A 12,436-nucleotide genomic window follows, 5' to 3' on the forward strand; every position below is an offset into this window, starting at 1 on the left:
AAACGGGATAAAAGTCCCTTCAAGAATTTCAGTATCAGAAGCTTTTCAGATTAGTAGATCGCTTATCTATGGATAGACTAGAGGATGGTGAAGCTTCCCAGCTTTTGCACTTCATTCCTTCAGGTCTTAACACAAGAACTCCAATATGCCAGGATCTGTTGAACACACGCTAAACCTGCCACTGACACAGGATAGCAGAAGGCAAAACAATCCTAAACCATTAAAGAGAGAAAGATAATTTGTATACTGCATTTATTCACGTGCTCCCCCATTTTTAAGATAATCCCCATGACTACCAATCCATGTTTCATCTCACACAGCACGTGGCATTTTGCAGATAATGCAATGCTGCACCTTAGAAACCGCATCTAACAATGCTGTAATTGGATGTTTCAGCACTATAAATTCTGAAACACAGCAGAAGTACAGTATAATAAAATGTCTTCAGATAATAGGATGGTTTGGCTTTAATGAAGATAATTGGAAACAGCAGACGTGTTCAGGGTTTCACATGTATTGTCATTGTTATTTTTAGTATGGGATTAAGTGTAGTAGTCTTGTTAAAACCATATGTAACGCCAAAGTCTAGAAAATGCTAGGATGATATTCATCTAGTTTGTTGAGAGGCAGCTCAGGTGACAGAACTACAAGGCACATACTCTTCATAAAGGGTACAGCAAAGATTTAATACTACTTATTGCCTATCTATAAGTTATTAGCTTATGTTATGACTTTTGTGGAAATGGATTACTGAGTAGTGCCCATCTGAAGATGATGGGCCAAATGACATAAATTAGTGCAGACTTGCAGCTTTGAGGATAAAGGATCATAGGAGATGTCTCAATCCTGTAAAACACACCCTTCCATATGATCCAAAGTCAATTAAACATATAAAACAGTCACACTTAGCCATCTTTAAGATGGGAGCAATGGAAGGAGGGGAGGGATTCCCAGTTGTTAAGACAAGTCATCACTTAAAGTCAAGACAAAGTCCTCGCAAAAGACACCTAGAGAAACTTTAAACCTTCTGTGTTGGCCAAACAAGCTTTAATGTGCATGCACAGGACATAACAGCTTTACGACACACTCCCTTCTTAAAATTCATCCTTTTCCTGTGAAAATATTCAGGCCATCATACAGCTGAGGGATTGTCATGAAGCTATGGGGTCATATCAGTTTGAGTCCTACATCCTCACACATGAGGACTTCTAATATCTAGATCTGTACAAACGCCTCATGTCCAACATGAACTTCTTCTCACAGTACTTATTTCAGTAGGACTGTAAGTCCTACTTTTTTCTAGGTTCAGACACAGCAAAGCCCTAAGACATTCTTAGCTGGGAGGTGGCAGCAATTTAAGAAGAGTTCTATACTTGCTGACTTAGGGCAATGATTTGAAAAACAAATCCTCCAGTTAACATTAGGATGTCTAGGTTTGTTCAATACTTAAACAATAAAATGAACAGCCATGAAAATAAAGGATGTCTCAGATACTACAACCACCACTCCAGTGCAGATGTAGGAAGTCTCATAAAGCACACCCACACACCTTCCCACTGCTACTATATACTGTAAAACAATACAAACCAGACTGGATTCTCTTCGTGGGGGCGGTCTTGTTCTTAAATTTGGAGAACCTGAGAAGGAAAGAGGAAGGGAAAGTTTACTTAACTTTCTAACTACTGCTAAACACATTCCTCAGCAGCTCTCTTCTGTGACAGTGAGAATATTAGAAATCAATACTTATAATATTTAAGCTTCCTATCTTGTTTCACAGAGGTAACCATGAGGCTATATTAGAAATACTAAGGTAATTTTGCTGTTCATCTCAGCTAAGCTACCAAATTTAAGAGGAAGTCACTGCCAGAAAGTAGTGGATTGCATTTTCTGCTGGAACTGACCAGCTCCACTGGAGATTGGCCAGCAAAGAATTGGCCTAGTATCTAGCTTTCCCCCCAGCAGTAAAAATAATCCGCTAAATTAATAACATTCATACTGTCCTGTATCATAGCATTTTGCCATTCCCTGAACAGAATAGTATTAGCATCTGCATTTTGTAGATGAAGTAGTAAAAACATTATAGCAACTTGACTTTCTCAACCCCTGGAAAACAGAAAAACAAATGCAAGGAAAGACATAGGTGGTCTTCTTGACTTGAACAGATGATCACGCTATCCACATTACTGAGGGTGGGTGGCACATTTTAGGGTGTTCAAAATGGGTGAAAAAAACAGCATATTGTTTCAGAAAAAGTTGTTAAGTGACTGCATATGGGCTAAGATAAACAAGCATAAGCTAGCCCTTGTAAAAAGTGCAGTCAAATTTTATCACTGTTAACAAACGACCATATCTTGGTGTCCCTACAGATCTACAGACAAGTGCAAAGATTTGCTCAGGCAGCCACAGCTGTAAGGCCAGGACACACAGGACCTCAGCTGACCTTAAGCAATGCCAGCCCTGAAAGACAGAAAACAAGAGTTCATTGCAAGCCAGTGGTAATCCAAACTACTTTACTGCCTTACTTATTTGAGCTCTTTGTGGTGCTATCCTTGCGACGGCTGGGGATCCTTGTGCCAGTTTGGAAGCCTGCTTGTCTGGGGTCATCATGGCATTGCCATTAGAGTCATTGCAGAGAATGGGCAAACTGATTTCTTTCTTGGTGATATGCGATTCTGAGGTCTCATTTTCTGCTTGAGTTTCTTTGTCAGTGGATGACTTCTTGTTCAGCAGGTTACTGATCTCCATGATGTTTCCTATGATTTCCACTGGCCCGGTTAAGTTCTTTTTCCTAGACGGAAGATCATCTTTAGCCTTCTTCAGATAGGAAGCCGGGGCCCAGCCCTCTTTGCCGAGATACCTGAAGATGCAAAAGGAAACATCAAACACAGCCTTCTCAAGCATTTCAGGTGCAACAACAAAGGCAAAATGATGGATGGTAACGTCCAAAACTGAACGTGCAGTGCTCAGACTAGCTTCTGCGGTCTGGATTCATGTATTACCTATTGACATCTTAGAGTCAGCTCAGTTAGTAGCGAACTGCAGACTGCTGTTAAGTCATTTATCATAAAGGAAGGAGTCCCTGGGTAAGGCACGCAGTTACTCACAAGACTAAGGGCATCACCATTTTGTTTTATGCCACATCTAGACACTACTGGATAAACTCGGTATTCTTCCACACAGCAAAAATGCAAGCCAGTGAGAAAAATATTTTAATCCTTCCAAGTGGCAACTCAAAATGAAAGAGGGCTAAAAATAAGAGTAAAATTCATCCCAGTACAGAGACCCTACATCTGCTCTATAAAAGGCCCTTGTGAAATCCTATCTCCTTATAATTATAATAATGAACACTTCCCCTCCTCCCATAACTCCCAGTCCAGTCTGATCAGCTTTTATGGAGAAAATGGGATTCTTAAACCACTGTACTTCCTCTATCACTGCAAGGTCAAGAAACAATTTGACTAGAAAAAACAGCTTTGTTGAAGACTCATTTCCCTGAACAAGCTAGGGGCTATTTGAAGAAATAAACTGGGAAATCTGAACAGGCACCTGAATCCAGCACGTGCTCCCAGAGCACCAGGCTGAGCTGCTTATGCTACACTTCAAACTGAAGTCATTCTTCCACAACTGGGCTTTTGGGAAGATGGTTTTTCTAACTCCTGCCATTCCTAACACCTCAGCAGGGATTTCAGATTACAATCAGACTCCAGGGAGGACCACGTGGATGAACTCTGCTTTCCCTAATGAAACCGTAACTTGCTACAGAGCGAGTCACTGAAACCCCTCTCTCTTTAATCTCTCAAGATACCCAAGGCAGGTGCTTGAACTGTAAGTAGGAAAGCAGGCACCATTAAATTCCTGGTGCTCAGGAAATCTGCAGGAAACACAAAGGTTAAAACAGTAGGACTCTAAGGCTCTTCAGTGCAAATGGAGAATCAGACAGCAGAGGAAGAAGGAGCTGGAGAAGGGGAAAAAATATCAGCAAATCATTCTCTATCGAATGTATATTTGTCGTGCAAAGCATGGATTCTGGGATTCACTGTGCTATTTCTGCACCAGGGCATATCCTGGGCTCATTTTCCACATCCAGACACTCGTGAATGGCACTGGGACTTTATGGAGGGAACAGGAAGACGTAGTGTATGTTTGCTTCCTTAGACGTTTTTCATTAACATCTTGCTGTACAAAAGCAAGTACAATTGCTGTAGTTGCAGCAACGAGCACAAGGGTCTGTGTGTTTGAAAGCTTGCCTTTTCCTTCTCTCACATCTAGATCAACAAGGACACCGCACATAAATGCTGCTGTTCCCTACAGCAGCTTCCCTCTGTAACACGTGAAGGCAAAGATACGGGATTTCCTCTGTTCAGAGAGTTTAGTAATAAGGTTTTCCTAGGATTCTGGTGTTAAAAAAAAAATAAAAAAAATACATCTCAATAGCTCTGAGCTTTGTTTGCAGCAGCGAGACTAACAAAAAATAATGAAGTGGTAATGACTTGATGTGGCTTCCAACAGAAACACAGCATCTAGGCACTGATACTGTATCAGGATGCAATTTGGATCTATGCCGTCCTGTCCCCTTTGAGGATTTTTGGATAAACCTGAAATCAAGTCTCAAAAAAGAGACTCCCATTCATGCCATATCCTCCCTTGAGGAGAGGCATCTCTCAGTACTGTTTTCAAGTCCTGAAGACTTTTCACCCCACCTGGTTTTGCAGTAGATGGTCCTTTTGCACAGATACTGCCCAGAGCTTTCTGCTGCATGTGCATCAGGGAAGTTTTTTTTTTTTTTTTTTTTCCTGAAGTACTTTATAGCTTTACATGATCTGGAGATGTTAAGATTTCAGTCTGTGAGAAAGCCACATTGGCCAATGCACTGAGCGCTCCAATTCCAAAGGTTACTTTCAACAGAGCCTGATTGTGCAGAATCAGCAAGAAAAAAAAACATTTTACATCCATCTCAGTTTGTGGGAGACTTAACATGTTTAAGATCAGAAAAGCTGCAACAGGCAGGTTCTGTACTGGCTCGTTAGTTCTCCTGCCAACTGTATGTGTTTGGATCAGCCCATATAACCCCGCTGCTTCACACACCTCTGATCTCACACAGTTTCTCCCAATGAATAGTAGCAGCAATAGCTGGGCAGTTAATAACTCTGGGCAACATACCCTCAGTAGAGAGGCTGTTGCGAGTTATTTCTTCCTTTGAGTTAGTAAATTCAACTTGAAGTTAATGCTGAGCAGTAGCTGCCAGCAACTGCCAGCTCATTTGTGTTACTCCACAAATAAAAGATTCTTATGGAAGTCAAATTGGCTTATGTTTTTTCACCTTAGCCCTTGAACTCGGCAATTGCAAAGCTCTTTGCAAACATCACCTTATAAAGCTACTTTCACCTATGAAACGGGGAGATCAAGAGCTCAGGTGAAGGCTGACCAGCTTTGGAGAAGCCTTGAACTCGTAACAACCTTCCTTTCACATCCAGGAGCTGGATCACAAATATCCTTCCTCGGTTTGTAATCACAGCCTACTGGAGACATTTCAAATCCCATCCTAGATTGCTCTCAACTCTAGTGCATTTACTTTCACCCCGACTGCACCTCGTTCATCGGTCTCAGAACAACCAACAAGGCTGAAGAAGCAGGCAAATAACAAAAGATTTGCGTAGCATATTGCTACTTTTGTGGCCTGCAAGAAGATTGCCTCCAGGTGAGGGTAGAGCTAGAAATCAAGATTTAAATAAGGGGTGTTAATGTCAACTCTCGTCATAACAAAAAGTGCACAGATCCACTGAGCCCAGTGGAATAAGAAGGGTACCAGGCCAGAGCTTTAATTTATCCATATTTCAAGTCATTCAAAAAAAAAGTCATAATGCATGAGGGGCAAAATAAAGGAAGACCCCAATCTTGCCTCTAGCTTCTACAGCAACGAAATGGGAAGGCTACAGAATTAGGTGCAGTGATTTGGTTCCACAGTGATTCCAAAACCCTCCCTGTTTATATTACATGAAGGAAAAAATGGATTCAAACCATAGGAATGTTAAAAAAAAAAAAAAAAAAAAAGTCAGAAGTGCCTCTGTGAGTCTGAGAGTCACATCTGCTTTCCAGCTCCAGAGCACTGGAATTACTCCAGAGGGAAGCAAACTGGGGGAGAAAAAAAATAGAAAGAAAAAAAGAAAAAAAAAAAGAAAAAGAAGAACAGGAAATGAGGATCAGCACATGGCAAGGAATTTGGGGAAATTACATATTTAAGGTGGAACAAGCTAATGTCTTTAAGGTGGATTCCATTTGCAAGCTGCTGGGTTTGTTTTTATTTCTCAGCACTGATTTGTGTGTCCAGCCTCTGTTATCCAGCTCCGCAGACACGGCAGCAGGATTCGGCTGAGGTATCTTCCTGCCTCCCCTCACGTTCACTACAGGAGAAAAGAGCTGCTATTTTTAAGGCACTCAGATCTTGGAAAATGGAATTCCTGAGGAAGGGGAATCTTTTTCTGAGCGGTATGGCAAAATACACATTGGGGCTTAAACCTAATAAACAGCACAATAAGTTTGAGATAGCTACTTGGGCTGCAAAGGACCAGCTTGTCAGGGACAGATCGCTTCATCAACATTTCCCAAAGTCTTGCTGAAGGGGCGAAAAAAATGTAAAGTTTCTAAGAGCTGCTTATTCTCCAGCCAGACAGCAGAGCAGTGCCTGGAGTGGCAGAGAGGATGATAATTGACACCCAACGTGGTCATCACGCTCATAGGGTGAGCTAACACACTTTTCAACAAAAATGGGCTGCTCAACTCAAAATCTCTCTTTAAACAAAGCCAAGGGCACGTTGTGTTCCCTGACTGACGTGGGGAGGCTGGGGCATCCACTGCCCTTCATGTGGATCAGTGTGAAGGAACCACTTACACGCACTTCTGCTAGAAAGCCTGACAAGCACAAACATACCTTTGTTTCTAGAAAAACATGGTTGGTCCAAAGCAGAGTTCAAGGCAAAGGGGGAAAAAAAGGACTTCTTATTGTACAGCTGTTGGTATGACAAAGGGGAACCTACAGTAGTAATACAGCTGAGCTTCAGAAAAGTAACCAGAATAAACTGAAGATGTCTTACAACGCTCCTCCCCCCAGAAAACCTATGTGCTGTTGATTCCTTTATCTGCAACTTTGGATTCCACTTCTGTGAATGATTAAAGGAGAAAAAAATGTGACCTGACCAAACCCAGGCATTCTGTGTTCCTGCTATCTGGAGTGCCTTCCTGACTCCACTGCTATCTTTATTAGCCTCTTCCCTCTATGGGAGCATTAGATGGAAGAAAAAAAAAAAAATCCCTTTACTGAGTACAGGACATCAAGAAAAACAAAAACATTGCTGCAGTCAGCACTTTCATAGCCCTCATTCATAGCTGATGAATCAAGCAGAATTTAAACAAAAGCAAGTTACAGCTTGGGGAAGGGAAAGGAGAAAAATCGTGATTACATGCTGACTAGAAATATGACTAGCTGGGATGTCTTGCACTGCCTGAGATAAACCTGCATTTTTAAGCCACCTGTGGTGCCTTTTTAAGGCATGGGGTGTCCGTATGGCCAGGTCCACACATCTAAGCAATGTCTATGTTACAAAGGGGCAGAATCACAACAGAGCACTAAAACCCAAGCGCTGCATGGACCCAAATGGAGAAAGATCTCATTAAGTACTTCTCCTTACACTTTGTATCACTATCTTAAACACACCTAACCTACATTTTCCTGTAAAATCCCTTTGAGTCACAAGTCTCTCCTCTATGACTGCTATTTCAAATACATAACAAAGGTAGATACACAGTGATAACTTCGCCTGCCCTTCAACCACAGCCCCTCTCCTTGCCTGAATGCAGGATCTGGATAGGCAGAAGTCAGGCAAATTAGTTGATAAGTTGAATCCATCAATAAGTTTGGAAAAGGGCCACAGCCAAAGTTATCTTTTCTGTCCCAGGGAATAACACCACCTGCCCAAATAGCTCAGCAGACCACAGTCAGCCTTTCATGGTTGCTATAAATAGATTTAAATGGGCTGCAGAAAACCTCCTATACCAGAAGCACATTAAAATCACACACAACAGAAATCACTGTTAGGGCTCTCGTATCAACTCAGAGATGGGCTTTTAACTTGAAGGAAGAAGAAAACATCGAGAAGCTAAGGAATTTCCCCACTGGAAGTCTACAGCTTTTGCATACACTGTAATACTTCTTTAATCAGCATGGTCTTAGGCTTTTCTTTACATTCCTTCAAGATGCAAGAGGGGCGTCCTCACCCAACAAGAATTACTTATGTACTACCATTAAGCAAACGATCAGAAAAGCTCATTGCCACAGATTCTGCAGCAATGTGGCCGTGCAGCTGCTTTACCTGATGTACCACCATCCTTCCAGGTTCTTTTGGATGACCTCCACGGTGACCCCTTTTTCGAACCCAATCTCATCCTTCCCCTGGCTGGCGTACGGCTGGATGGTGACATATTTCTCTTCTAGTGAAGGGAGAAAAGGCAACATCAGTTAGGGTCAGGATTAGTCCAGCTGTTTTTCTGTTCTGCTTGCTTTTAAACTGTTGTGCAGTGATTACGTGGAGCCATTACAAAAGGCGGAGCCCAGCTCAGGGGCCCACTGATTATTTATGCTGACGACATGATAGATAATCAGCCCCTTGCCACTGCCCTGCTGCTGATAATCACCGAGCATTTCCATGCCAATAATGACACAAAGTCCCCTGAGAGTTTCCCCCCCTCCCCAAGTTCCTCGAGCGGGTAAGAAAGAGGATTTGAAGCTGGACTTAACTCCCATACTGTAACTTGACAGAATCAGCCCGGCTGCCAAATCAGCCGAGCGTCACCGCGGGAGCTCCAGCCAGTTGGCTCTTTTGAACACGCACATGGTTGCACGAAGCATTGTGTTACTGAAACCCGAGCCCTGGATCCTGAGAGGGACCGATGCTCCCCAGCTCCAAGGGGCTGGCCCAGCACGCTCGCTGCTCTCCCCGCAGCTCCAGAGCGGCGTGGGGCTACAGGAACGAGCTTGAGACACCATTAAAAGAAGTGACATGTGAACAAAAGGGGTGTGCATTTAGCAGGAGACCATACATCATCTTGCATTCATGGGTTGTGAAGTGTTTGCAAACACGCTTCTGCAAGACCTCACTCCAGAGAAGTACGCAGGTGGCAGTGGGAAAGGAGGGCCAGAACCGAGACACGTACTTCAAAAGCACAGGCTGGATTTCAGGCAGGGGGGTTAAGCCAAAAACTTAGCTGCTGGGGGTGGATGGGGATGCTATCTCCTTTCCAGGCTGGGCAGAGGTGAGCAGACTTTGCTCTGTTCATTGGCTTGTGCTCAGCAAACAGACACTTTCTCAGCATCTTCCTCTGCCCACCAGGAGTCATTTATTGCAACACCTCCATCACGCTCGGGGTCAACCTTTCCCTCTGTTAGCTTGAAAAATTACAACTGGCATTGAAAACATGAAGTGCCAGCCTCGCTTTGCAGCAGCAGACGTGGAAAAAGTTACCAAACCCCTCTCCTGAACCCAGGCTGCAGTACATGTAACAGCACGAGTTTCTGTGGCTAGATCAAAGGCAGGGAAGGCAAGCAATAAAGCACACCCCAACCGGCCTTCCTAGCCCTTTCTGCTGGCAGTCACAACAAGGCACGGCCAGGAACAAACAGGGGGCTGTCAGTGCACAGGAACTGGCAGGAAATTAAGCGAATGCAGAGTTCCTGATCGCTGCAGAACAAAGGAGCTATGAAAAGGTTGCAGCAGCTTGAGGCAAGCGCTCGTTTGGAAAGAGCGAAGCAGACCCAGCCATCTGTTTGGTCTTGTGGCTCAAATGCATTTTGTTGCTGGGAGAAACATGGAAACTTAGAAAAGCCTTACTGAGACAGAGTAAGAAATAATACCTCTGAAATGGGGGGAAAAAAAACATTGGCAGAGCATCTGGTGGCAGAAAATTCAGCAAAACTGCATCTTATAAGCCAACTTCCTTTGACGGGTCACAGTAGAGCTTTCTAACTCCAATGGAATAAAATCCATCAAAATCTTTGTCCCCAAGAGGAAAATATTCTCTCCTGCTCCCTGTTAATGCAGCCACTTTATTACTGCTAAGGAATTTCAGCTAGTTTGTAATTAGCACCATCAAGATACCACACCTTCCCCACAGACACGAAACCCAACTTCAAAGTCACAGGACAGTTCTCCGTGCTGGGTTTCTGCTTTGCATGGTAGAGGCAGGTTTATTTTTCCTCTTTTTTAAAGTGACTTCTTCTAAAAGGAGCTGACAGTCCAGTTTCTACCACCTGCAAAACCCAAGCACTGAGCTGAACTGCGGAAGGTCCCTGGGCAGCCAGAGTTTGTCCCCAAGAGGAAAGGGATGAGAAGTTTGGGTGCGCAGAGCTGCAGCAGCTCCCATCTACACATTGCTTCAGACACTTCCATTTCTAGGCCAGCAATGCAGAGCTCAGCCACGCGTTTGTTTAGTGTTGGAAGAAGGCTCTGCTTTGTCTCTCCCCCATACCAGAGCTGCTCTATCGGAGTTCACCCTTGCCACTACAGCTACAGCCGAAGTTTCTCTGTTTATCTTATTGCTCCTTCACATAAACAGCAGGCCCTGCTGCAGCTAAAGCCAGCTTTTCAGCTAGCTCCAGCTCCTCTCGCTGGGCAGTGTGGTCCCACTCTCTCTCCAGGGATGCGACCTCCTTACTGCTGCAGAGGACAGGGGAGGTCACGGCTTCAGCATTCACGCCTGGATTTGCACCACAGCTTTCCAAACGCCTGCTCCAGCACGACTTCTTGTAGCTGAGGAATGGGCACAGTCACCCATCAGCCTCACAGCATCTCTGGGTCTGATCATTAAGGGAAAATGAAAGTTTGGGGCAAGGGTCCTCTGCAAACTAGGATGCAATCACCTTCTGAACATTAAATCCCTTCCTCCTCTACACAAATCACTCCCTCCATTACGCATTTAGGTGAGATGCTACCAGGGAGAAGGATAACAGATGTATGACAATACTGCCTGGCCTCTTGCTCTCACCTTGCTGCCTTGCATACACCACACAACACTGCTCATCAGTGGTACTGAGTGACCAGAGACAGAGGCCACCTCTTCAAACACACTCCAAATTGCTAAGGAAGGCGCAGCCCCATCCACATGTCATGACACTGGGATGCACAGGAGGGACTGGTGGGCCTTTCTGAGCTGCAGCTTTCCAAAGTTCTCCCATGAAGCAAAACAAATCAAAACTGGGTTAAAAATCCACTCAGAGAAGAGGGTCCCTACAATGTTTGTGCCTAGCAGTTCTATTTTAAGCCCCCAGATCAAAAACAGGAAGGCACGATTAAAATTTCCCCTTGCAAAGTGCTTTCACAGCAAAAATTACGGTCATTTCCAAGATTACACGCGGTTGGTTTCTTTCAGTGGTGCAGGGGATACCACAAACACACATGAGGTTTGTAACTTAAACCGTATTCTGAAGATAGGGGCCCCCTCACAACCCAAGTGTAATTCTGGATTGCTTCTCAAAGACATCCTCTAGCCAGAGGATGTTACGCCTAAACCACCGCTTGCTGGAGGGAGCTGAGGAGCTTTCAATGGATGTGTCGCTTCAGAGGATTGATGTAGGGTTCGACAGATCAGATTACAGCTACTCACAAGTCGTTAAGAGAAGCTATTTGACACTTCATGATAGATACATGAAGTTACTGGAAAGGCTTAACGCAGACAAATGGCTTCATGAGAGAATCAGCAGAGCAGCAGCCAGGGAAAAGACACTGCACGGAGTTACACAGACACCTCTGAAATATGCTGGTTTTGTTCAGATACTGTGACAGGCGATGTTACAAAACACACGTCAGTGAACCATCCCAGACCTACCAACAAAGCTGTATGCCCAGATCTGCAAAGAACTCACAAGTGTTTAATTCTGATTCATCAAGTTTGGACTTAACAATTAGCAGAAGAAAATGCAAACACGAGTATAACTTGTATTCCCCAGCTGCAGCTTCCATTACATCAACTTCACCGTTGAGGTCAAGTGGGCAGAATAAACTTTAGCATGTGCTACGAAACACATACACCAGCTAAAAGGCTGCACTTTGGAAATAATGGGATGAGGGTCCTACCCCTCTTCAGGATCAGCTGAAAATGGCACAACGATACCTCTGTTTTTAGCTTGTGACACCCAGAGATGTGTTAATAACTCAATCAGCCACCTTAACGTGTATTTCCTTACCTCTAATTTGCAGGTCAAAGATATCTTCCCCGGCTGAACTAAAGGAGATAGCTCCACTGGAAATTCAGCCATCATAGTAAGCACGAACAAGGCAAGCACGAAGAAGCAAAGCCTGTTTGGCAAAGAGCTACGACGTCTGTCACATCATGCGTTATCCAACTGCAACCCACTTTGCTTGGAAGGAAGGAGTTAGTGTGTCATCCT

General features: G+C 44.0%; 1 protein-coding gene across 8 annotated transcripts in view; it reads right to left on the bottom strand.

Moving 5' to 3' along the window:
* SH3PXD2A (SH3 and PX domains 2A) overlaps window positions 1-12,436 on the bottom strand; it is a 231,564-nt gene that overhangs the window by 14,954 nt on the left and 204,174 nt on the right. For all 8 annotated transcript variants that reach the window (XM_084525924.1, XM_084525923.1, XM_084525919.1 and 5 more), the window contains 3 exons: window positions 8,367-8,484; window positions 2,523-2,857; window positions 1,588-1,637 (listed from right to left, as the gene is read on the bottom strand). In XM_084525924.1, coding sequence (XP_084382050.1) covers window positions 1,588-1,637; window positions 2,523-2,857; window positions 8,367-8,484 — 503 coding nt within the window. The remainder of the gene's footprint in view (window positions 1-1,587; window positions 1,638-2,522; window positions 2,858-8,366; window positions 8,485-12,436) is intronic.

Source organism: Aythya ferina (genome assembly GCF_964211825.1).
Source record: "Aythya ferina genome assembly, chromosome: 7".
Classification (NCBI taxonomy): Eukaryota; Metazoa; Chordata; class Aves; order Anseriformes; family Anatidae; genus Aythya; species Aythya ferina.